The following is a 25,597-nucleotide window of genomic DNA, read 5'->3' as shown; positions in this document are numbered from 1 at the left end:
CGCTATGGTAGTATGTATGCCTTGGGAGAGTGGGTGTGTATTTATGTGTTTGTGTGTATTTAGTCCATGCCCATGGTCTGCTTATACAGCAAGAGAAAACAGATGTTGCCTAAACAGAGACTGGTTTTAGTAATAAAATTTCGTGCATTAAGACTGGATGTTTTGAAAAGCTAATACGGTTCAAAATGAAAAACAAAATTCCCAAATCTACAAAAGTGAAATTGAACTAGAGAACCCATAAGCTTTTATGGCAAATGTAACTGCAAATCAATATGAAAATGTCATTTTAACTATCTATCATCTCTCAATGCTAGTTTCAATGGCAAACATCTGTATAAACTGATTGATGTGGATATGCCCATATGTTAGTGAGCGTGTGTGTATATGTGAATGAAAAATTCATGTTTCATTGAAATTGACATTGAAATTGAAACTGCCATTGTATCAGACTATAAGGAAATTTTTATGAAAGCACACTTTTAGTAAATATAAAGAGTTGTGTTTTTTTTGTTTTCTAGGCTAATTGAATTATATCTGTTCAATTGTGCTCTATAAAAATACATACACTTGTCAGAAAAATTTATTGTATAGATAATTTCAATATGATTTAAAGATCCAAATGGGGATAGTTCATAATTAATATTAAAAGAAACAAGTGGGTAACGTAGAAATTCGGGGGGGGGGGGGGGGGGGGTCGACTGTATCATATGTTAGATACTAAGTTTTATATAAATTTGAACCCTAATGCCTAATATTGTACAGGACCTGTTTATTTCATAAACAATTGCTATATCTGTTGTTAGCTGCGACTTAAGCTCGCCGAAAGTGATTAGTGGTTTCAACGGTTTCTTAAAAAAAAAAAACAAATAAAACCATTGACAGATACAATTTTCGGACGGAGTTAATTTTTGAGCACTCAAGAGATCGATTTGACGGGTCATCTGCCGTATAGCCCTGACTTGGCACCGGTTCCCGTCAGGGATGGAAAATACAATTTCTAAGAAATTAAAAAAAAGTATTTTTTGAGCGAAAAAGTACTTTCTACTAAATTTCAACAAAAAATCTATTGGAAGATTATTGTCGAGAGCTCCTTTAGACTGAATTTTAATGAAAATAAAAATTTTTTTTTCAACTTCTCAATTTTAAATAGTTTTTTTTTTAGTATCCGTTTACAAAGCCTACTGTATTATTGTAACCATGGCTGCCACAGTTGGTAGAATTCTACTGTTTGTAGATTGGTAGAAGTCATGGTACTTCATACATTTTCTGTAGATAAATAAAAATAAAATTTTGACAAAACTATAGAAATAAAATTTTAACAAAACTTTCTATAGAAATAAAATTTTGACAACATTTTCTATAGAAATAATATCTTAACAAAATGTTCTATAGCAATAAAATTTTGACCAAATTTTCTACAGAAATAAAATTTTGACCAAATTTTTTATAGAAACACAATTTTGACAAAATTTTCTATATAAAAACATTTTTAACAAAATTTTCTATAGAAATACAATTTTGACAAAATTTTTCTATAGAAATACAATTTTGACAAAATTTTCTATACAAATACAATCTTGACCAAATTTTCTATAGAAATAAAATTTTGACAAAATTTTCTATAGAAATAAAATTTTAACAAAATTTTCTATAGAAATACAATTTTGACAAAATTTTTCTATAGAAATACAATTTTGACAAAATTTTCTATAGAAATACAATTTTGACAAAATTTTCTGTAGAAATACAATTTTGACAAAATTTTCTATAGAAACAAAATTTTGACAAAATTTTCTATAGAAATAAAATTTTGAAAAAATTTTCTATAGAAATAAAGTTTTGACAAAATTTTCTATAGAAATAAAATTTTTACAAAATTTTCTATAGAAATAAAATTTTGACAAAATTTTCTATAGAAATAAAATTTTGACCAAATTTTCTATATAAATAAAGTTTTGACTAAATTTTCTATAGAAATAAAATTTTGACAGAACTTTCTATAGAAATACAATTTTGACAAAATTTTCTAGAGAAATACAATTTTGACAAAATTTTTCTATAGAAATACAATTTTGACAAAATCTTCTATAGAAATAAAATTTTGACAACATTTTCTATAGAAATAAAATTTTGAAAAAATTTTCTATAGAAATAAAGTTTTGACAAAATTTTTCTATGGAAATACAATTTTGAAAAAATATTCTATAGAAATAAAATTTTTTATAGAATATAATTTTCTATAGAAATAAAATTTTGACAAAATTTTCTATATAAATAAAATTTTGACAAAATTTTCTATAGAAATAAAATTTTTACAAAATTTTCTATAGAAACAAAATTTTTACAAAATTTTCTATATAAATAGAATTTTGACAAAATTTTCTATAGAAATAAAATTTTTACAAAATTTTCTATAAAAATAAAATTTTGACAGAACTTTCTATAGAAATAAAATCTTGACAAAATTTTTTATAGAAATAAAATTTTGACAAAATACTCTATAGAAATAAAATTTTGACAAAATTTTCTATAGAAATAAAATTTTGACAAAATTTTCTATAGAAATAAAATTTTTACAAAATTTTCTATAGAAATAAAATTTTTACAAAATTTTCTATAGAAACAAAATTTTTACAAAATTTTCTATGTAAATAAAATTTTGACAAAATTTTCTATAGAAATAAAATTGTGACCCAATTTTCTATAGAACCAAAATTTTGACCAAATTTTTCTATAGAAAAAAATTTTGACAAAATTTTCTATAGAAATAAAAATTTGACCAAATTTTCTATAGAAATATAATTTTGACAAAATTTTCTATATAAATAAAATGTTGACAACATTTTCTATAGAAATAAAAGTTTGACAACATTTTCTATAGAAATAAAATTTTGACAAAATTTTCTATAGAAATAAAATTTTGACAAAATTGTCTATAGAAACTAATTTTGACAAAATTTTCTATGGAAATAAAATTTTGACAAAATTTTCTATAGAAATAAAATTTTGACAAAATTTTTCTATAGAAATACAATTTTGACAAAATGTTCTATAGAAATAAAATTTTGACAAAATTTTCTATATAACAAAAATTTTGACAAAATTTTCTATAGAAATAAAATGTTGACAAAATTTTCTATAGAAATAAAATTTTGACAAAACTTTCTATAGAAATACAATTTTGACAAAATTTTTATAGAAACAAAATTTTGACAAAATTTTCTATAGAAATAAAATTTTGACAAAATTTTCTATAGAAATAAAATTTTGAAAAAATTTTCTATAGAAATACAATTTTGACAAAATTTTCTATAGAAATAAAATTTGACAAAATTTTCTATAGAAATAAAATTTTTACAAAATTTTCTATAGAAATAAAATTTTGACAAAATTTTCTATAGAAATAAAATTTTGACCAAATTTTCTATATAAATAAGATTTTGACTAAATTTTCTATAGAAATAAAATTTTGACAGAACTTTCTATAGAAATACAATTTTGACAAAATTTTCTAGAGAAATACAATTTTGACAAAATTTTTCTATAGAAATACAATTTTGACAAAATCTTCTATAGAAATAAAATTTTGACAACATTTTCTATAGAAATAAAATTTTGAAAAAATTTTCTATAGAAATAAAGTTTTGACAAAATTTTTCTATGGAAATACAATTTTGAAAAAATATTCTATAGAAATAAAATTTTTTATAGAATATAATTTTCTATAGAAATAAAATTTTGACAAAATTTTCTATATAAATAAAAGTTTGACAAAATTTTCTATATAAATAAAATTTTGACAAAATTTTCTATAGAAATAAAATTTTTACAAAATTTTCTATAGAAACAAAATTTTTACAAAATTTTCTATATAAATAAAATTTTGACAAAATTTTCTATAGAAATAAAATTTTTACAAAATTTTCTATAGAAATAAAATTTTGACAGAACTTTCTATAGAAATAAAATCTTTACAAAATTTTTTATAGAAATAAAATTTTGACAAAATACTCTATAGAAATAAAATTTTGACAAAATTTTCTATAGAAATAAAATTTTGACAAAATTTTCTATAGAAATAAAATTTTTACAAAATTTTCTATAGAAATAAAATTTTTACAAAATTTTCTATAGAAACAAAATTTTTACAAAATTTTCTATGTAAATAAAATTTTGACAAAATTTTCTATAGAAATAAAATTGTGACCCAATTTTCTATAGAACCAAAATTTTGACCAAATTTTTCTATAGAAAAAAATTTTGACAAAATTTTCTATAGAAATAAAAATTTGACCAAATTTTCTATAGAAATATAATTTTGACAAAATTTTCTATATAAATAAAATGTTGACAACATTTTCTATAGAAATAAAAGTTTGACAACATTTTCTATAGAAATAAAATTTTGACAAAATTTTCTATAGAAATAAAATTTTGACAAAATTGTCTATAGAAACTAATTTTGACAAAATTTTCTATGGAAATAAAATTTTGACAAAATTTTCCATAGAAATAAAATTTTGACAAAATTTTTCTATAGAAATACAATTTTGACAAAATGTTCTATAGAAATAAAATTTTGACAAAATTTTCTATATAACAAAAATTTTGACAAAATTTTCTATAGAAATAAAATGTTGACAAAATTTTCTATAGAAATAAAATTTTGACAAAACTTTCTATAGAAATACAATTTTGACAAAATTTTTATAGAAACAAAATTTTGACAAAATTTTTTATAGAAACAAAATTTTGACAAAATTTTCTATAGAAATAAAATTTTGACAAAATTTTCTATAGAAAAGCAATTTTGACAAAATTTTCTATAGAAATAAAATTTTGACAACATTTTCTATAGAAATAAAATTTTGCAAAATTTTCTATAGAAATAAAATTTTGACAAAATTTTCTATACAAATACATTTTTAACAAAATTTTCTATAGAAATACAATTTTGACAAAATTTTTCTATAGAAATACAATTTTGACAAAATTTTCTATAGAAATAAAATTTTGACTACATTAGAAAAAAAAATTTGACAAAATTATCTATAGAAATAAAATTTTGACAAAATTTTTCTATAGAAATAAAATTTTGACAAAATTTTTATAGAAACAAAATTTTGACAAAATTTTCTATAGAAATAAAAAGTTGACAAAATTTTCTATAGAAATAAAATTTTGACTACATTAGAAAAAAAAATTTGACAAAATTATCTATAGAAATACAATTTTGACAAAATTTTTATAGAAACAAAATTTTCTATAGAAATACATTTTTAACAAAATTTTCTATAGAAATACAATTTTGACAAAATTTTTCTATAGAAATACAATTTTGACAAAATTTTCTATAGAAATAAAATTTTGACAAAATTTTCTATAGAAATAAAATTTTGACTACATTAGAAAAAAAAATTTGACAAAATTATCTATAGAAATACAATTTTGACAAAATTTTTATAGAAACAAAATTTTCTATAGAAATACAATTTTGACAAAATTTTCTATAGAAATAGAATTTTGACAAAATTTTCTATAGAAATAAAATTTTGACAAAATTTTCGATAGAAACACAATTTTGACAAAATTTTCTATATAATTAAAATTTTGACTAAATTTTCTATAGAAATAAAATTTTGACAAAATGTTCTATAGAAATAAAGTTTTTACCAAATTTTCTTTAGAAATACATTTTTGACAAAATTATCTATAGAAATAAAATTTTGACAAAATTTTCTATATAAATAAAATTTTGACAAAATTTTCCATGAAACTAAAATTTTGACAAACTTTTTGTATAGAAATAAAATTTTGACAAAAGTTTCTATAGAAATAATATCTTGACAAAATGTTCTATAGAAATAAAATTTTGACCAAATTTTCGTTAGAAATACAATTTAGACCAAATTTTCTATAGAAATAAAATTTTGACAAAATTTTCAAAAGGAATAAAATTTTGACCAACTTTTCTAAGAAATGAAATTTTAATAAAATTTTCTATAGAATTTTGACAAATTTTTTTGTAGAAATAAAACATTTACAAAATTTTCTATCCCAGGTTCCCGTACGTAAGAACTAAAATGAGAGATCAACATTGTTCGACACCTGAAGAAGCGGTTGAAGCGTTCAGAAAGCATGTTTTTTAGATTCCTCAATCAGAGTGACAGAAGTGATTCGACAGTTGGGGGAATATTTTGAAAAAAAAAATAGAGTGATGTTCCAATATTTGTTCTCTAATTCCGAAATATAAAAGGCAGTGTACTTTAGCACATGTAATGATATATTAGCTTTTGTAAATGGTTTTGATTAAATGGATTTGATTAATTAGCTGCTAAATATGAGTTGAGATAAGTAGAAATATTAGTCGGTGGAGTCGAAAAGAAGCTGAAATCTTCTGCTCAATTCGCCGGCTTTTGGACGCGCGTAAAACCCCTTACGAATGAATTTTTTTACGATCCGCAAAAAAATTGTGCATGTGTACGTATAGTTTTTCTGGCAAGTGTATGTATATACGTTTTTCCTCCAATATATGGCCAATCAATGTCATCGTTTTTATTTGGTTAACAGTTCAATGAATTGCAATGATATATGAATTCCACTAAACAAAGATGAAAGAGCACAATATTTTTCAAAATAAAATAATTGAATATTGGTTTTTATCATATGCTAATATATATCCTATTCAATGGAAATTTAATATTTATATGGGGATATAAATATATTAAAATATGAAATTTGACATAATTAAAACAAAAGTTAATTTGAATAAACAGGAAATCTGAGTGGTTGTAAAAAAGTAGGATTTCGCAACAGTGGATTCAAAATATGAATATTTTTTCAATGTGCGAGAAATAAGAGATTTATTCACATTTAAATGCTGGAGGACTTTAAAGACTACCACTTGTGGTTTTCCAGCCAAATATAAAGCAATTCCATAAACTTTCTGTCTACGACAATATTTTTTTCTTTCAGTGTATTTAAATGTAGCGTTCTAAAATTTAGTTTCCTTTTCGTTGTTCCTGTTTTACAAAATAACAAACAACAAATTACAATTTGTTACCTTTATCAGAAGCATATCCATCGTTATCCCGTTTGTCGATTTATTTATAAATGAAAACTCCAGGGATCATTACAAGGCTGTAACTGTCAACAAAATTAGGGTTTGGGTGTACGACTTTAGGCTAAACAATTTTACATTTCAAGGAATATTTTTGTTTTTTTGTTTTTTTTTGTTATTGGAAAAATTCAACAACTGTATTTATAGCAATAACAAATCCAATCATGTGATGGTGCAAAATGTCTTTGAATTTTTGATTAAATCCTTTTTAAGGTTGGCGTATTACAGCCAATGAATTATTAATGCTCTTAATGATGACAATTTTAGCTTCAATCAACAGCCACCTTTAACGATTTGGAAAATTTGTTGACTTTATTTTAAAAAGACGTTAGAAAAGACTAAAGTAGAACGGGACCGACCATAATATGGTGAAAACCATTTTGTAGATCTACATTTTTGAAACCATCTCAAATTCTTCAAATTTGTTGGATGCTATATATTCCCCATTTAAATGTGAACAGATTTAGACGAAATTTGTTAAAACTTCCACAAATTCTCCAGACTTAAATGTAAACCGGCTAATGTCCTGGGACAATGCATAATGTTAAATCGAAGTAAAACCATGGGCTCGTTGGTCATATCAGCACAGTTGTTACTCGTGCCCAAAAATAATATACCATAATTTGAAAATAATTTTTTTTTCAAAAAATGTGGTATCACAATGGACTGAATAGTCTAAGTGAGCCTGATACATCGGGCTGCCACTTTAACCTAACCTAACATTATTTCTATAGAAAATCGTTTTTTATTTTATTTCTAAAATTTTGCCAAAATTTTATTTCAATATAAAATTTTGTAAAATTTTTATACCCTCCACCATAGGATGGGGGTATATTAACTTTGTCATTCCGTTTGTAACACATCGAAATATTGCTCTAAGACCCCATAAAGTGTATATATTCTGTGTCATGGTGAAATTCTGAGTCGGTCTAAGCATGTCCGTCCATCCGTCTGTTGAAATCACGCTAACTTCCGAACGAAACAAGCTATCGACTTGAACCTTGGCACAAGTAGTTGTTATTGACGTAGGTCAGATAGTATTGCAATTGGGCCATATCGGTCCACTTTTACGTATAGCCCCCATATAAAGGAACCCTCAGATTTGGCTTGTGGAGCCTCTAATAGAAGCATATTTCATCCGATCCGCCTGAAATTTGGTACATGGTATTGGCATATGGTCTCTAACAACCATGCGAAAATTGGTCCACATCGGTCCATAATTATATATAGCCCCCATATAAACCGATCCCCAGATTTGGCTTGCGAAGCCTCAAAGAGAAGCAAATTTCCTCCGATCTTGCTGAAATTTGGTACATGGGGTTAGTATATGGTCTCTAACAACCATGCAAAAATTGGTCCACATCGGTCCATAATTATATATAGCCACCATATAAACCGATCCCCAGATTTGGCTTGCGGAGCGTCAAAGAGAAGCATATTTCATCCGATCCGGCTGAAATTTGGTACATGGCGTTGGTATACGGTATCTAAAAACCATGCAAAAATTGGTCCACATTGGTCCATAATTATATATAGCCTCCATATAAACCGTTCTCCACATTTGACCTCCGGAGCCTCTTGGAGGAGCAAAATTCATCCGATCCGGTTCAAATTTGGAACGTGGTGTTAGTAACAACCATACCAAAATTGGTCCATATCGGTCTATAGTTATATATAGCCGATCTCCAATCACACAAAAATTGGTCCATATCGGTTCATAATCATGTTTGCCACTCGAGCCAAAAATGATCTACCTAAATTTTATTTCTATAGAAAATTTTTTCAAAATTTTATTTCTATAGAAATTTTTTTCAAAATTTTATTTCTATAGAAAATTTTGTCAAAATTTTATTTCTATAGAAAATTTTGTCAAAATTTTATTCCTATAGAAAATTTTGTTAAAATTGTATTCGGTTCATAATCATGGTTGCCACTCGAGCCAAAAATAATCTACCAAAATTGTATTTCTATAGAAAATTTTGTCAAAATTTTATTTCTATAGAAAATTTTTGTTAAAATTTTATTTCTATAGAAACTTTTGTTAACATTTTATTTCTGTAGAAAATTTTGTCAAAATTTTATTTCTAAAGAAAATTTTGTCAAAATTTTAATTTTGTCAAAATTTTATTCGGTTCATAATCATGGTTGCCACTCGAGCCAAAAATAATCTACCAAAATTGTATTTCTACAGAAAATTTTGTCAAAATTTTATTTCTATAGAAAATTTTTGTAAAAATATTATTTCTATAGAAAATTTTGTTAACATTTTATTTCTGTAGAAAATTTTGTCAAAATTTTATTTCTGTAGAAAATTTTGTCAAAATTTTATTTCTATAGAAAATTTTGCCAAATTTTTATTTCTATAATTTTTTTTTTAAATTTTATTTCTATAGAAAATTTTGTTAATATTTTATTTCTATAGAAAAATTTGTCAAAATTTTATGTCTATAGACATAAATGTCTATAGACATTCTGTAGAGAATTTTGGCAACATTTTATTTCTATTGAACATTTGGCCAAAATTTTATGTCTATAAAAATTTTTTTTTTTGTATAGAAAATTTTGACAAAATTTGATCAAAATTGTATTTCTATAGAAAATTTTGTCAAAATTGTATTTCTATAGAAAATTTTGTCAAAATTTTATTTCTATAGAAAATTTCTTAACAATTTTATTTGTATATAAAATGTTATCAAAATTTTAATGCTATAGAAAATATTGTCAAAATTTTATTTCTATAGAAAATTATGTCCAAATTTTATTTTTATGAAAATTTTGTCAAAATCTTATTTCTATAAAAAAATTTTGTCAAAATTTTATTCCTATGGAAAATTTTGTCTTCTGGGTGTTGCAAACATATACACTAACTTATAATACTATGCTCCACAGTGTAGCGTACGGTACAAAAATGAAGATTTTGTTTGACTTAATTTTACTTATGCCAAATGGGTCAACAATGTCACCTTATCCATTTAGTTTAGCACCATTATCGTTTATAAAACTGTTAATGAGAACTTATTAATTATGCATTTAAAAATTGTTGACAATTGTTGCGGTTTAAAGGTATACCTTTTGAAAGGCATAATTAATTTTATATTGCAGAGCCTTTAAAAAGGTTTCAATGTCTACAATGGTCGCTTTTAAAAAGTGAAATGAAAAACGAAGATTGTTAGAATTCTTCATGTTTTGGTAGATTTGCAAAGAAGAGAAATAAACCATTGACAAAATTTTCTATAGAAATTAAATTTTGACATAATTGTCTATAGAAATAAAATTTTGACATTTTCTATAGAAATACAATGTTGTCCAGATTTTCTAATTAAATACAATTTTGACCAGATTTTCTATAGAAATTAAATTTTGGCCAAATTCTCTATAGAAATTAAATTTTGACAAAATGTTCTATAGAAATAAAATTATGACAAAACTTTTATAGAAATAAAATTTTGACAACGTTTTCTATAGAAATACAATTTTATCCAGATTTTCTATAGAAATACAATTTTGACCAGATTTTCTATAGAAATTAAATTTTTATAAATTTTGCTGTAGAAAAAATTTTGTCAACATTTTCTATAGAAATAAAATTTTGACAAAATTTTCTGTAGAATTCAAATTTAAGCAAAATTTTCTATAGAAATCAAATTTTGTCCAAATTTTCTATACAAAAAAAAATTTTGCAAACATTTTTTATAGAAATAAAATTTTAGCCAAATTCTCTATAGAAATAAAATTTTTACAAGATTTTCTATACAAAAAAAAAAAAAAAAAAAATTGCAAACATTTTTTTTTAGAAATAAAATTTTTACAAAATTTTCTAAAGAAATAAAATATTGACAAAATTTTCTATAGAAATAAAATTTTGTCCAGATTTTCTATAGAAATACAATTTTGACCAGATTTTCTATAGAAATTAAATTTTTATAAATTTTGCTGAAAAAAAAATTTTGGCAAAATTTTCTGTAGAATTTAAATTTTAGCAAAATGTTCTATAGAAATCAAATTTTATAAAAATTTTCTATAGAAATCAAATTTTGTCTATAGAAATCAAAATTTTCTATAGAAATAAAATGTTAACACAATTTTCTATAGAAATAAAATGTTGACAAAATTTTCTATAGAAATAAAATATTGACAAAATTTTCTATAGAAATAAAAATTTCACAAAATTTTCTATAGAAATAAAATTTTGACAAAATTTTCTATAGAAATAAAATTTCGACAAAATTTTCTATGGAAATAAAATTTTGACAAAATTTCTATAGAAATAAATTTTTGACAACATTTTCTATAGAAATACAATTTGGACAGTTTTTCTTTAGAAATTAAATTTTTATAAATTTTGCTGTAGAAAAAATGTTGTCAAATTTTTCTATAGAAATAAAATTTTGACAAAATTTTCTGTAGAATTTAAATTTTAGCAAAATTTTCTATAGAAATCAAATTTGGTCAAAATTTTATATAAAAAAAAAACAAAAAAAAATTGCAAACATTTTGTATAGAAATAAAATTTTGGCCAAATTCTCTATAGAAATAAAATTTTGACAAGATTTTCTATACAAAAAAAATTTATAAACATTTTTTTAGAAACAAAATTTTGACAAAATGTTCTATAGAAATACAATTTTGACAACGTTTTCTATGGAAATACAATTTTGTCCAGATTTTCTATAGAAATACAATTTTGACCAGATTTTCTATAGAAATACAATTTTGACCAGATTTTCTATAGAAATAAAATTTTTATAAATTTTGTTGTAGAAAAAAATTTTGGGAAAATTGTCTGTAGAAATCAAATTTTGTAAAAATTTTCTATAGAAATCAAATTTTTTAAAAATTGTCTATAGAAATCAAATTTTGTCAAAATTTTCTATAGAAATAAAATTTTAACACAATTTTCTATAGAAATAAAATTTTGACAAAATTTTCTATAGAAATAAAATTTTGATCAAATTTTGTCAAAATTTTCTATACAAAAAAAAAATTTTTGCAAAAATTTTTTATAGACATAAAATTTTGGCCAAATTCTCTATAGAAATAAAATTTTGACAAGATTTTTTATACAAAAAAATTTTTTTAAACATTTTTTATAGTAATAAAATTTATATGATTTTTTATCTCATAATCTCGGCTACAGGTCTATAAATTAAACTTGAACTTGTTGGTTTCTTGTTTTTTTATTTTCCGATATTTCGGTTGACTTCGTCAGAACCGTTTTCAAGGATTTTCTCCGCTGTCTTGTTACTTCGCTGTCTGTTTTTCTACTAATTTTTTTTTTCTAAAATTTTGACAAAATGTTCTATAGAAATAAAATTTTGCCAACGTTTTCTATAGAAACACAATTTTGTCCAGATTTTCTATAGAAACACAATTTTGGCCAGATTTTCTATAGAAATTGAATTTTTATAAATTTTGCTGTAGAAAAAAATTTTGGCAAAATTTTCTGTAGAATTTGAATTTAGCAAAATTTTCTATAGAAATCAAATTTTGTAAAAAAATTGATATCTATAGAAATCAGAAGGCTGTTGAAAGGTTCATTCGCCCGAACCGAAACATGTACAGTCCAGGCGTGTATAGATTTGTATCTGGCGTTTTCTTTTCAATGGCTCTATTAACCATGTTCCTTAATCTATATCTGTCCATAAAGCTCGAAAAATAATTGTTTAATTAAATATAATGCATTTGGACGTCAATTGCCTGTTTCGGTATCAGGCTAACATGAAATATAGAAATCAAATTTTGTCAAAATTTTCTATAGAAATAAAATTTTAACACAATTTTCTATAGAAGTAAAATTTTGACAAAATTTTCTATGGAAATAAAATTTTGACAAAATTTTCTATAGAAATAAAAATTTCACAAAATTTTCTATAGAAATAAAATTTCGACAAAAAGTTCTATAGAAATAAAATTTTGACAAAATTTCTATAGAAATAAAATTTTTACAACGTCTATAGAAATACAATTTTGTCCAGATTTTCTATAGAAATACAATTTTGACCAGATTTTCTATAGAAATTAAATTTTTATAAATTTTGTTGTAGAAAAAAATTTTGGGAAAATTTTCTATAGAAATAAAATTTTGACTAAATTTTCTGTAGAATTCAAATTTTAGCAAAATTTTCTATAGAAATCAAATTTTGTCAAAATTTTCTATAGAAATAAAATTTTGTCAAAATTTTCTATAGAAATAAAATTTTGACAAAACTTTCTTTACAAAAAAAAATTTTGCAAACATTTTTTATAGAAATAAAATTTTAACACAATTTTCTATAGAAATAAAATTTTGGCCAAATTCTCTATAGAAATAAAATTTTGACAAAATTTTCTATAGAAATAAAATTTTGACAAAATTTTCTATACTAGGGCGGTTCGGAAACTTCTTAGCCTATCAATGAAAGAGAATAGTTAGTTGATGGTATCAATTATACTTGAAATTTTTAAAAATGTCAATCATTGACTTAGTTGACTTAATGTTTCTAGTGTGATTAAAAGCGTAATAGAAATAATTTTTAATTGAAAAAGTTATCAACTTTAATCAACTTTTTAATTGAGAATATAATGGTGAAAACAATTTTTGTAGTTATGATATTAATGTAGAGTTCTACGGTAGTCGTAGAACTAAAATTTTAATAAAATTTTCTATAGAAACGAAATTTCGCAAAATAAAATTTTTTGTTTGGTAGTTTTTTGGTAAAATTTCCCTCCAATTTTTGGTAGACTATTTTTGGCTCGAGTGGCAACCGTGAAACCATACGTTTTACATCCTTATCCTGCCACTTCTGGACGTTACATACAAATGCGTTAACTTGCACACCGGAGTGGTGGAAAGTATAAATGAATAACTTTTCTTATTAAACAAATATTTTTTTTGTGTCAATGTTGTATTTATCAGTATTTTTACACCTCCCATTGAAATTCTTTCACATGGTCTATAGAATGATACGTGTTCTTAACATACGATGAGTGATTATTGAAGTTTGTTTTATTACGATTTTGTTTTCCTAAAAATTAAACAAAGACAGTCTTTTGCGAAACAGTTTCAACAGCATAAGGAGAACACTAACACACGCACACACATAAAGAGACGAATATTGTGTTTCCGTTTCTGGTAAAAAATAACACAAAAGAAAGACAATCCATACGAAAGATACACAATAATAAGAAAAACAAACATTAAAGAAAGACAGAAGAAAAAAACGAAAATTCAAATAAAAATTTATATAACAACCAATCAATACAGCAATTTGAAGAAAAAGAAAAATGCGTCGCAACATAGCCAACACTCGTTATCGTTCACAGTCGATTTGTGTTACAAACACCATGGCTGGCAATAGCGGAGGATCTGGATTAGCAACTGTTTCAGCCTCCTCGTCACCATTGCGTTCACCGCACTATGGTTCATATGACACAAGATCTGAATCCACTTGCTCATCCCCCTCGGGACGTCGTGAATCGTTGGTGAAACCAACATGGCAAAATATACGACCAGGTCAGATTCCTGTAAAGACCTTGGAAAAGATTAACGGTATCACTTCAGATTCGGATAACGATGAAGGGGAGGGTGGAAGGAGACCTAGTATTTTAATGTATGCCGCAGGCAGTAGCAATGGTGGGGCTTATGGTGTTACACAAAAATCCCCGAAATCCCCCAACAATTCAGCAGAACAACACGGCCAGGGACAGTCGTCATTGATACAGCAACAACAATCATCATCAGTATTGGTAGAGCAACAACAATCACATCCGAATCAACAGCATCGCTCAACATCGGCCCGTAAACATAGCTCCAGTAATTTGGGTCAATTGACACGCAAAGGTAGTCTGGTGGTCCATCGTGATTCGTTATCACATGGCTCGTCAAGATCCCGCCAGAGTATTGATGCCACCAACTCAGCGGCTACAGCAACATCATCATTAGCCCCCAAATCACCCAGCCGTTCTTTGGTAAGGGTATTGTCCGATAATCGTACCACATTCTATGGCAGTGATGATGATATGGACTATAACTTTATGTCCAAGGTAAGTCTAGACGGAAAGCTTTTTTCAAAATTCTATTCCTCAGAAAAGAAAATTCTACCTCATAGTAATCCTAACAGTTTTCTGGTTTTCTTTTATTTAAATATATTTTTATTTTTAATTCCTTCTGTGATTTTAATTAAAAACTATTACTGTTTTTTTGGAAATTGTTTTATTTCCATTTTAAAGCCGCTTTAAGTCACTTGACGTTTTTTTAATTTATCCAATTTCTTCGCCATCCGGTTGGATAGTAATAATGCGAGATGCAAATAAACCTTAAGGGGACCTTAGGCCTTACAAAGAGAATGACAAAATTATTATGGTGATGGGTATAAAAAGTCAAAATGCCAAAATTTCACCCGTTGTTGATTCTTTTTTCTGTTGGTACAACATGCTTAATGTTAATCGCTTATTTACAGCAACGGCTCTCTCTCATTCTCTGTCGTTATCAGAGTGTGATTCTGGGTTGAAATTTTGGTCCGATCGGACCAAACTTGGTCCAAAAACTTATTAATTTTTTTAGTCCGATGTTCGGACAAAATGGGATTTGGTTGATTTTGGCCCATTTTGGTTAAATCGGTAATTTTGACAAAATTTTCTATAGAAATAAAATTTTGACAAAATTTTCAATACAAATAAAATTTTGACAAAATTTTCTATAGAAATTAAATTTTGACATAATTTTCTGTAGAAATAAAATTTTCACAAAATTTTCTATAGAAAAAAAATGTTAAAAAAATTTTCTATAGAAATAAAATTTTGACAAAAATGTCTATAGAAATAAAATTTTGACAAAATTTCCTAAAGAGATAAATTTTGACAAAATTTTATGCAGAAATAAGATATTGAATATACATGTCTATATCCGATAAATGCATATTTGTTTTCTTCGTATATACAAGTTTTATATCTTTCATATTCAAGCATTCCGTGAAACCTGTTTGAATGTGTCTTGAACTATGCTATTAGTTCATCAAATTGAAGCAAATTAATCTCAAAATGATCCTCAACTGAATGATAAAAGTTTACTTAACAATCTCACAGAAAATCCAAGAAAAGTGGTTGGAAGATACAAGCATCTCTCTTGATACAAGGTTAGGTTATTTCTACGAAAGATTTCCAATAGAAATATGTATCTTGTATGTATGTCTTACGATGAAAAATTATAGCAATATAAAATTAAGCACTTTTGATTGTTTTTGTTTGTTCGTTTTTTTTTTGCCTCCTTTGTGTAACCTAACAAGTAATCTTCTTTGCCTTTGATATCAATTTCCGGTGTACTTAATCCAAGGTGATACAAATTTCAGCACAGGCTAATTTCTAAATATAGAGCATATATGTATGTATCTACCACAAATACCTTGTATCCTTACTCTGTTTCAGAGAAAAGAAGATATAAAGGGTGATTTGTTAAGAGCTTGATAACTTTGTTTTTAAAAAAAACGCATAAAATTTGCAAAATCTCATCGGTTCTTTATTTGAAACGTTAGATTGGTCCATGACATTTACTTTCTGAAGATAATTTCATTTAAATGTTGACCGCGGCTGCGTCTTAGGTGGTCCATTCGGAAAGTCCAATTTTGGGCAACTTTTTCGAGCATTTCGGCCGGAATAGCCCGAATTTCTTCGGAAATGTTGTCTTCCAAAGCTGGAATAGTTGCTGGCTTATTTCTGTAGACTTTAGACTTGACGTAGCCCCACAAAAAATAGTCTAAAGGCGTCAAATCGCATGGTCTTGGTGGCCAACTTACCGGTCCATTTCTTGAGATGAATTGTTCTCCGAAGTTTTCCCTCAAAATGGCCATAGAATCGCGAGCTGTGTGGCATGTAGCGCCATCTTGTTGAAACCACATGTCAACCAAGTTCAGTTCTTCCATTTTTGGCAACAAAAAGTTTGTTAGCATCGAACGATAGCGATCGCCATTCACCGTAACGTTGCGTCCAACAGCATCTTTGAAAAAATACGGTCCAATGATTCCACCAGCGTACAAACCACACCAAACAGTGCATTTTTCGGGATGCATGGGCAGTTCTTGAACGGCTTCTGGTTGCTCTTCACTCCAAATGCGGCAATTTTGCTTATTTACGTAGCCATTCAACCAGAAATGAGCCTCATCGCTGAACAAAATTTGTCGATAAAAAAGCGGATTTTCTGCCAACTTTTCTAGGGCCCATTCACTGAAAATTCGACGTTGTGGCAGATCGTTCGTCTATTCATGATGAAATGTCAAAGCATACTGAGCATCTTTCTCTTTGACACCATGTCTGAAATCCCACGTGATCTGTCAAATACTAATGCATGAAAATCCTAACCTCAAAAGAATCACCCTTTAGTTCTTATGATGCTTTGTTGTTGTGGAGTTAACAAACAAGTTAACATATACAAGGGTTATCATGCATCACAAAACCATGGAATTTTCCAACATTTCGATGATATCCTTGACATTGGGGGAAAAAAATTTGTAACTCCATATACAGTCATCGGCAAAAACATTGTGACAAGGAAAAAACTAAAGATTCAATAGTATTGTTTTGACAGAAAATAGAAATAGATACTACGCGGCGTTTTCTCTTACTCTCCAAAACGTTCTCTTTGTGCAATTAATAGGGAGTATGATAATATTATTTGTTTGAAAGGGATCTTTAAATAGAAAAATTTTGCAATACCTTCCTTCAAAAGGGCAATGAAACAAATTAGAAAACTTAATATCGAAATAAACTTCGTCTTTTCTTGATATCAAATGCAATTAACATTTGTCGAAGTACGTAACAGCGTTGCCGCAATGCATTTTTATTTTGGACCAACATTTTTCCAAAAGTGGACCAAAATTCGTACCAGTGGAACATTTTTTTCAAGTTAAATTAATATAATTTAAAAGTTAAAATTTTACTTCGATAGTAAATTTTGTGAAAGCTTTATTTCTATAGAAAATTTTGCCAATTTTTTTTCTATTGAAAATTTTGTCAAAATTGTATTTTTAAAGAAAATTTGTTAAAATTTCATTTCTATAGAAAATTTTGTCAAAATTTTTTTTCTACAGAAAATTTTTGTCAAAATTTTAGTTCTATAGAAAATTTTTTCAAAATTTTATTTCTATAGAAAATTTTGTCAAAATTGTATTTTTATAGAAATTTTTGTCAAAATTTTATTTCTATAAAAAATTTTGAAAAAATTTAATTTCTATGGAAAATTTTTATCAAAATTTTATTTATATAAATTTTTGTAAAAATTTTATTTCTTTAGAAAATTTTGTCAAATTTTTATTTCTGTAGACGATTTTGTCAAATTTTTTTCCATAAAAAATTTTGTCAAAATTTTATTTCTATAGAAAATTTTGCCCAAATTTATTTTCTACAGAAAATTTTTGTCAAAATTTTAGTTACAGAAATTTTTGTCAAAATTTTATTTCTATATAAAATTTGTCAAAATTTTATTTCTATAAAATTTTTTTCTATTGAAAACTTTGTCAAAATTTTATTTCTATAAAATTTTTTTCTATTGAAAACTTTGTCAAAATTTTATTTCTATAGAAAATTTTTTAAAATTTCATTTCTATAAAAAATTTTATTTCTATAGAAAATTTTGTCAAAATTTTATTTAATATAGAAAATTTTGTGAAAATTTTATTTCTATAGAAATGTTTGTCAAAATTTTATTTCTATAGAAAAATTTGCCAAATTTTTATTTCTTTAAACGATTTAGTCAATTTTTTTCCATTGAAAATTTTGTCAAAATTTTATTTCGACAGAAATTTTTTGTCAAAATTTTATTTCTACAGAAATTTTTTCAAAAATTTATTTCTATAGAAATTTTTGTCAAAATTTTATTTCTATAGAAAATTTTGCCCAAATTTAATTTCTATAGAAAATTTTTGTCAAAATTTTGTTTATCCGTGTAAAAATTAGGGGATCTGATTTGATATGGTTAGATCTGAGCCAAGATATGGTCAGATCTGAGCAGATCCGAAAAATGGTTATATCTGCTCAGATCTAAACACTATGAAATTGGATCTGATCAGATCTCAAAAATGAGACACATCTAATCAGATCTAATTTGATATAATTGTATATTATTTGATACAATTGTATCTTTCGAGATCTTTCAACACATAAAAGCCCACAATTTGTATATAAAATGAGATCAATTGTTTTATTTAATAATACAGACAAAAAGTATGTGCATAATAAATATGTTTAATTTAAATTGATCCATCAAAGCTATTTAAGAGTATTGACAGTTGAGTTAGAGTGTTGTCCAAGGGTTTTTTCGTTTGTTTCTTCTGCTTTGGACTTAGACACGCGACTAAAGTATTACAGCGTTAAGGCAATCTGCAATGAAATTAAGTAAAAACCCAATTATTAAACAAATATAGGAATAAACAAATATGGGAATATATTGAACTATGTAAGCAAGTATTAGTATTGTTTTGGATCATTCTTCTTTAAGTTGCAATAAAAATTGCCATATAATTTTATGTTGCTTTTAATACTCACATTTAAAGTGTATTCGGGATTAGGTTAGGTATAGCGATAGGCTGTCATTTTAGGCTCATACATACTATTCAGACCATCATGACATCACAGTGATAAACATCTCACTTATCACTGACTGCTGCGCGATTCAATAATTAGCTCAATAACATGGGACCTCCTTGCTATAATCGAGTCCTATCGGCATTTCACGTTGCGCTGAAACAACTTAGAGAATCTTTGAAGCAGAAATGTCACCAACATTACTGCGAGGAGATAATCCACCGCCAAAATAATTTTTGATGTTGGTCGGAACTGGGATTGAACCCGTGACCTTTTGAATGCAAGGCGGGCATATTAACCAGTACACCACTGAGGTTTCCTTTTTTTCCAAATCTAGAAAATAGTAAAACAATATGAAAATGACTACTAAGGAAATAACAAATACAATCTACTTACCTACATAATCTCCGCAATAAAGGAAACGATATACACTTTATCAAAGGAACACATTTAAAACAATTATATTAAATTTCTTAATTCTCAGCTAGTCTGGCGTTAAATTTGTTAGAAGTGATGTCCCTGACGGCGTTGACATTTGACATAATGACATTGAGGTTTAGACGTGTATTTCAAAAATCTTTTTAACTTGTTCATGATTTTTTTTATTATATTTTTGACCGTATTTAACCCCATATATAGTCAGATATGATGTTATATCTACCATATCTTATTAGATATAGTGCTATATATGGTCCTATCCAAGCATATATTATTATATATGCCAGATATAATTAGATATTATACTATATATGATGAGATCTGCAATTATATCTAACCAGATCTAGATCCATATATAGCATATCTGTGCATATCTAATTATGTCTGAACCAATATCTGAACAGATCCAATTAGATCCAATTTGATATTATTAGATAGGATTGGATCCTCCAATTTTTACACGGGTACAGAAATTTTTGTCAAGATTTTATTTCTATAGAAAATTTTGTCAAATTTTTATTTCTTTAGACGATTTTGTCAATTTTTTTTCCATAGAAAACTTTGTCAAACTTTTATTTCTATAGAAAATTTTGTCAAAATTTTATTTCTATAGAAAATTTTGTCAAAATTTTATTTCTATAGAAAATTTTGTCAAAATTTTATTTCTAAAGAAATTTTTTGTCAAAATTTTATTTCTATAGAAAATTTTTCAAAATTTTATTTCTACAGAAATTTTTGTCAATATTTTATTTCTATAGAAAATTTTGCCCAAATTTAATTTCTATAGAAAATTTTTATCAACATTTTATTTATAGAAATTTTTGTCAAAATTTTATTTCTATAGAAAATTTTGTCAAATTTTTTTTCCATGGAAAATTTTGTCACAATTTTATATCTAGAGAACATAATGTCAAAATTTTATTTCTAGAGACAGTTTTGTCAAAATTTTATTTCTAGAGAAATTTTTGTCGAAATTTTATTTCTATAGAAATTTTTGTCAAAATTTTATTTCTATAGAAAATGTTGCCCAAGTTTAATTTCTATAGAAAATTTTTGTCAAAATTTTATTTACAGAAATTTTTGTCAAAATTTTATTTCTATAGAATTTTTTTTCTATTAAAAATTTTGCCAAAATTTTATTTCTATAGAAAATTTTTTAAAATTTCATTTCTATAGAAAATTTTGTCAAAATTTTATTTCTATAGAAAATTTTGTCAAAATTTTATTTCTATAGAAAATTTTGTCAAAATTTAATTTCTACAGAAATTTTTGTCAAAATTGTATTTCTATGGGAAATTTTGCCCATAGTTAATTTCTATAGAAAATTTTTATCAAAATTTTATTTATAGATATTTTTGTCAAAATGTTACTTCTGTCAAATTTTTATTTCTTTTGACGATATTGTCAAATTTTTTTTCCATAGAAAATTTTTCCAAAATTTTATTTCTAGAGAAAATTTTGTCAAAATTTTATTTCTAGAGAAAATTTTGTCAAAATTTAATTTCTATAGAAAATTTTTGTCAAAATTTTATTTATAGAAATTTTTGTCAAGATTTTATTTATAGAGAAAATTTTGTCAAAATTTTATTTATAGAAATTTTTGTCAAGATTTTATTTCTATGGAAAATTTTGCCCAAAATTAATTTGTATAGAAAATTTTTGTCAAAATTTTATTTATAGAAATTTTTGTCAAGATTTTATTTCTATGTATAATTTGTCAAAATTTTATTTCTATAAAAATTTTTGACAAACTTTTATTTCTTTAGAGGATTTTGTCAAAATGTTTTTCTATAGAAAATTTTGACAAAAAAATTTCTATAGAATTTAAATTTGATCAAAATTTTGTCAAACTTTTATTTCTTTAGACGATTTTGTCAATTTTTTTCTATAGAAAAATTTGCCAAAATTTTATTTCTAGGGAACAATTTGTCAAAATTTTATTTCTATAGAAAATTTTGTCAAAATTTTATTTCTATAGAACATTTTGTAAAACTTTTATTTCTAGAAAATTTTGTCAAAATTTCATTTCGTTAGGTAATTTTGTCAAAATACCATTTTTTTTAGAAAATTTAGACAACATTTGATCTCTATAGAAAATTTACCCAAAATTTTATTTCTATAGAAATTTATCGAAAAATGTTATATCTATATAAAATTTTTACAAAATTTTTGCATAATTTGGTATGTATACAAAATTTTGTTGAAGTTTTTTTCTGTACGAAAGTGTGGCAAAATTTGCTTTCTATAGAAAAGTTCGTCAAAATTTTATTTCTACAGAAAATTTTGTCAAAATTTTAAAAATTTTGAAAAATTACCGATTTGATGAAAATGGACCAAAATCAACCAAATTCCATTTGATCCGACCATCGGACCATATTTAAAATTTAATATTTTTTTGGACCAATTTTGGTCCGATCGTACCAAAATGGCAACCCTGGTACGTAAAGAGAGTGATCATACGGACTCACACATAAACAAAAATTTCTCTCTGCTCATCCCAGATTTAGAAGAAGGAAGAGGACGTAGCTTGGTTCTCTGAGAGAGAGGTTTTCTGAAAGAGAGAGAGAAAACAAATGTCAAAGTGTAGAGGGATATGAGAAAAAAATTGCTTTATGTGTCAATATTTTTTCAAGGCAGTTCTGACCAGGAATTACTTAAAACAGCCATAATGTCAAAAAAACACAATGAATAATTGATTTATTATACATATACTTTCTATTTTAATTTTTTATCATCGTTTTAGTATTTTTTTTTTTTGTGTTTTTTAATTCAGAAATTTATCAAAATCACAAATCTTATTGACATTTGCCGACACAAATGCTAGTACATTTGAGAGACACATCGACGCAAACTTCATGACAGAGACCTCTGGTGCTTCAATTTTGTTATGACGAAACTTCGTCATCTTGTCTTTGGCAAGTCAATTTCTCACGGTTTGCAGGTTTACATTTATTCCATCAGTTGATTTTAGGTTACCAGCGCAAATGCAATAGTTTTGGGATATTTATTCAGAGTTCGCTTGCAACAATTTTAGTGGTTTTTGAGTATGTAATTGACGAGCGATGTCTTGTGCTGATTTCTGAAGTTTTTAGATGAAGTTTCCCACCGATTTAGCAGATTAATTAAATTTACATAATTTATTAAAACAACCATCATTGTACGCAGGCTTTTTCGTTGTAGAAAACAGTAAGAAGAAACAACAACAACACCCATACATAAATATCGAAGTGATATAAATAGCAAAAAACGATAACGTGCACTAAAAACTTTTATCAAAGTTTTATTTATAGATATGTTTGTCAAAATTTTACTTCTATAGAAAATTTTGTCAAATTTTTATTTCTTTAGACGATTTTGTCAATTTTTTTTCCATAGAAAATTTTTCCAAAATTTTATTTCTAGAGAAAATTTTTCCAAAATTTTATTTCTAGAGAAAATTTTGTCAAAATTTTATTCCTATAGAAAATTTTGTAAAAATTTTATTTCTAGAGAAAATTTTTTTCAAAATTTTATTTCTAGAGAAAATTTTGTCAAAATTTTATTTCTAGAGAAAATTTTGTCAAAATTTTATTTCTATAGAAAATTTTGTCAAAATTTTATTTCTATAGAAAATTTTGTCAAAATTTTATTTCTTTAGAAAATTTTGCCCAAATTTAAATTCTATGGAAAATTTTTATCAAAATTTTATTTATAGAAATTTTTGTCAAAATTTTATTTCTATAGAAAATTTTGTCAAAATTTTATTTCTATAGAAAATTTGTCAAAATTTTATTTCTATAGAAAATTTTGTCAAAATTTTATTTTTATAGAAAATTTTGTCAAATTTTTATTTCTTTAGACGATTTTGTCAAATTTTTTTTCCATAGAAAATTTTGTCAAAATTTTATTTCTAGAGAAAATTTTGTCAAAATTTTATTTCTGGAGAAAATTTTGTCAAAATTTTATTTCTATAGAAATTTTTGTCAAAATTTTATTTCTATAGAAAATTTTTGTCAAAATTTTATTTACAGAAATTTTTGTCAAAATTTTATTTCTATATAAAATTTGTCAAAATTTTATTTCTATAGAATTTTTGTTCTATTGAAAATTTTGCCAAAATTTTATTTCTATAGAAAACTTTTTAAAATTTAATTTCTATAGAAAATTTAGTCAAAATTTTATTTCTATAGAAAATTTTGTCAACATTTTATTTCTATAGGAAATTTTGTCAAAATTTTATTTCTACAGAAATTTTTTGTCAAAATTTTATTTCTATAGAAAATGTTGTCAAATTTTTATTTCTACAGAAATTTTGTCAATTTTTTTTCCATAGAAAATTTTTCCAAAATTTTATTTCTAGAGAAAATTTTGTCAACATTTTATTTCTAGAGAAAATTTTGTCAAAATTTTATTTCTATAAAAATTTTTGTCAAATTTTTATTTCGTTAGAGGATTTTGTGAAAAATTTTTTTCTATGGAAAATTTTGTCAACAATTTATTTTTAGGGACTATTTTGTCAAAACTTTATTTCTATAGAAAATTTTGTCAAAATTTTATTTCTAGGGAACATTTTGACAAAATTTTATTTCTAGAAAATTTGTTCAAAATTTCATTTCGTTAGGTAATTTTGTCAAAATACCATTTTTTTTGTGGAAATTTAGACAACATTTGATCTCTATAGAAAATTTAGCCAAAATTTTATTTCTATAGAAATTTATCGAAAAATTTTATATCTATATAAAATTTTTACAAAATTTTTTGCATAATTTAGTATCTATACAAAATGTTGTTGAAGTTTTTTTCTGTACGAAAGTGTGGCAAAATTTGCTTTCTATAGAAAAGTTTGTCAAAATTTTATTTCTACAGAAATTTTTGTCAAAATTTTAAAAAATTTGAAAAATTACCGATTTGATGAAAATGGACCAAAATCAACGAAATTCCATTTGATCCGACTATCGGACCATATTTAAAATTTAATATTTTTTTGGACCAATTTTGGTCCGATCGTACCAAAATGGCAACCCTGGTACGTAAAGAGAGTGATCATACGGACTCACACATAAACAAAACTTTCTCTCTGCTCATCCCAGATTTAGAAGAAGGAAGAAAACGTAGCTTGGTTCTCTGAGAGAGAGGTTTTCTGAAAGAGAGAGAGAAAACAAATGTCAAAGTGTAGAGGGATATGAGAAAAAAATTGCTTTATGTGTCAATATTTTTTCAAGGCAGTTCTGACCAGGAATTACTTAAAACAGCCATAATGTCAAAAAAACACAATGAATAATTGATTTATTATACATATACTTTCTATTTTAATTTTTTATCATCGTTTTAGTATTTTTTTTTTTTGTGTTTTTTAATTCAGAAATTTATCAAAATCACAAATCTTATTGACATTTGCCGACACAAATGCTAGTACATTTGAGAGACACATCGACGCAAACTTCATGACAGAGACCTCTGGTGCTTCAATTTTGTTATGACGAAACTTCGTCATCTTGTCTTTGGCAA

General features: G+C 24.9%; 2 protein-coding genes and 1 long non-coding RNA gene across 3 annotated transcripts in view; 2 read left to right on the top strand and 1 right to left on the bottom strand.

Moving 5' to 3' along the window:
* Rab26 (RAS oncogene family member Rab26) overlaps window positions 1–25,597 on the top strand; it is a 170,646-nt gene that overhangs the window by 60,141 nt on the left and 84,908 nt on the right. The window lies entirely within an intron of this gene.
* On the top strand, window positions 14,384–15,337 carry LOC142233397 (uncharacterized). The gene is made up of 2 exons (XM_075304297.1): window positions 14,384–15,142; window positions 15,329–15,337. Exons 1-2 carry the CDS (start codon window positions 14,384–14,386, stop codon window positions 15,335–15,337), a joined length of 768 nt encoding a protein of 255 aa, XP_075160412.1.
* On the bottom strand, window positions 19,263–20,134 carry LOC142236748 (uncharacterized). Its single transcript, XR_012722178.1, has 2 exons — window positions 19,634–20,134; window positions 19,263–19,468 (listed from the first exon to the last, which is right to left on the bottom strand). It is a non-coding gene; the product is annotated as an uncharacterized LOC142236748 (long non-coding RNA).

Source organism: Haematobia irritans, chromosome 4, assembly GCF_050003625.1.
Source record: "Haematobia irritans isolate KBUSLIRL chromosome 4, ASM5000362v1, whole genome shotgun sequence".
NCBI classification, from domain to species: Eukaryota; Metazoa; Arthropoda; class Insecta; order Diptera; family Muscidae; genus Haematobia; species Haematobia irritans.
Note: the sequence above shows the minus strand (reverse complement) of the source record. Positions and strands in the feature narration are given on the sequence as shown.

Bases quoted from the DNA above. Each gene is read 5' to 3' on its own strand.
- LOC142233397 (XM_075304297.1), top strand. From the start codon at position 14,384: ATGCGTCGCAACATAGCCAACACTCGTTATCGTTCACAGTCGATTTGT.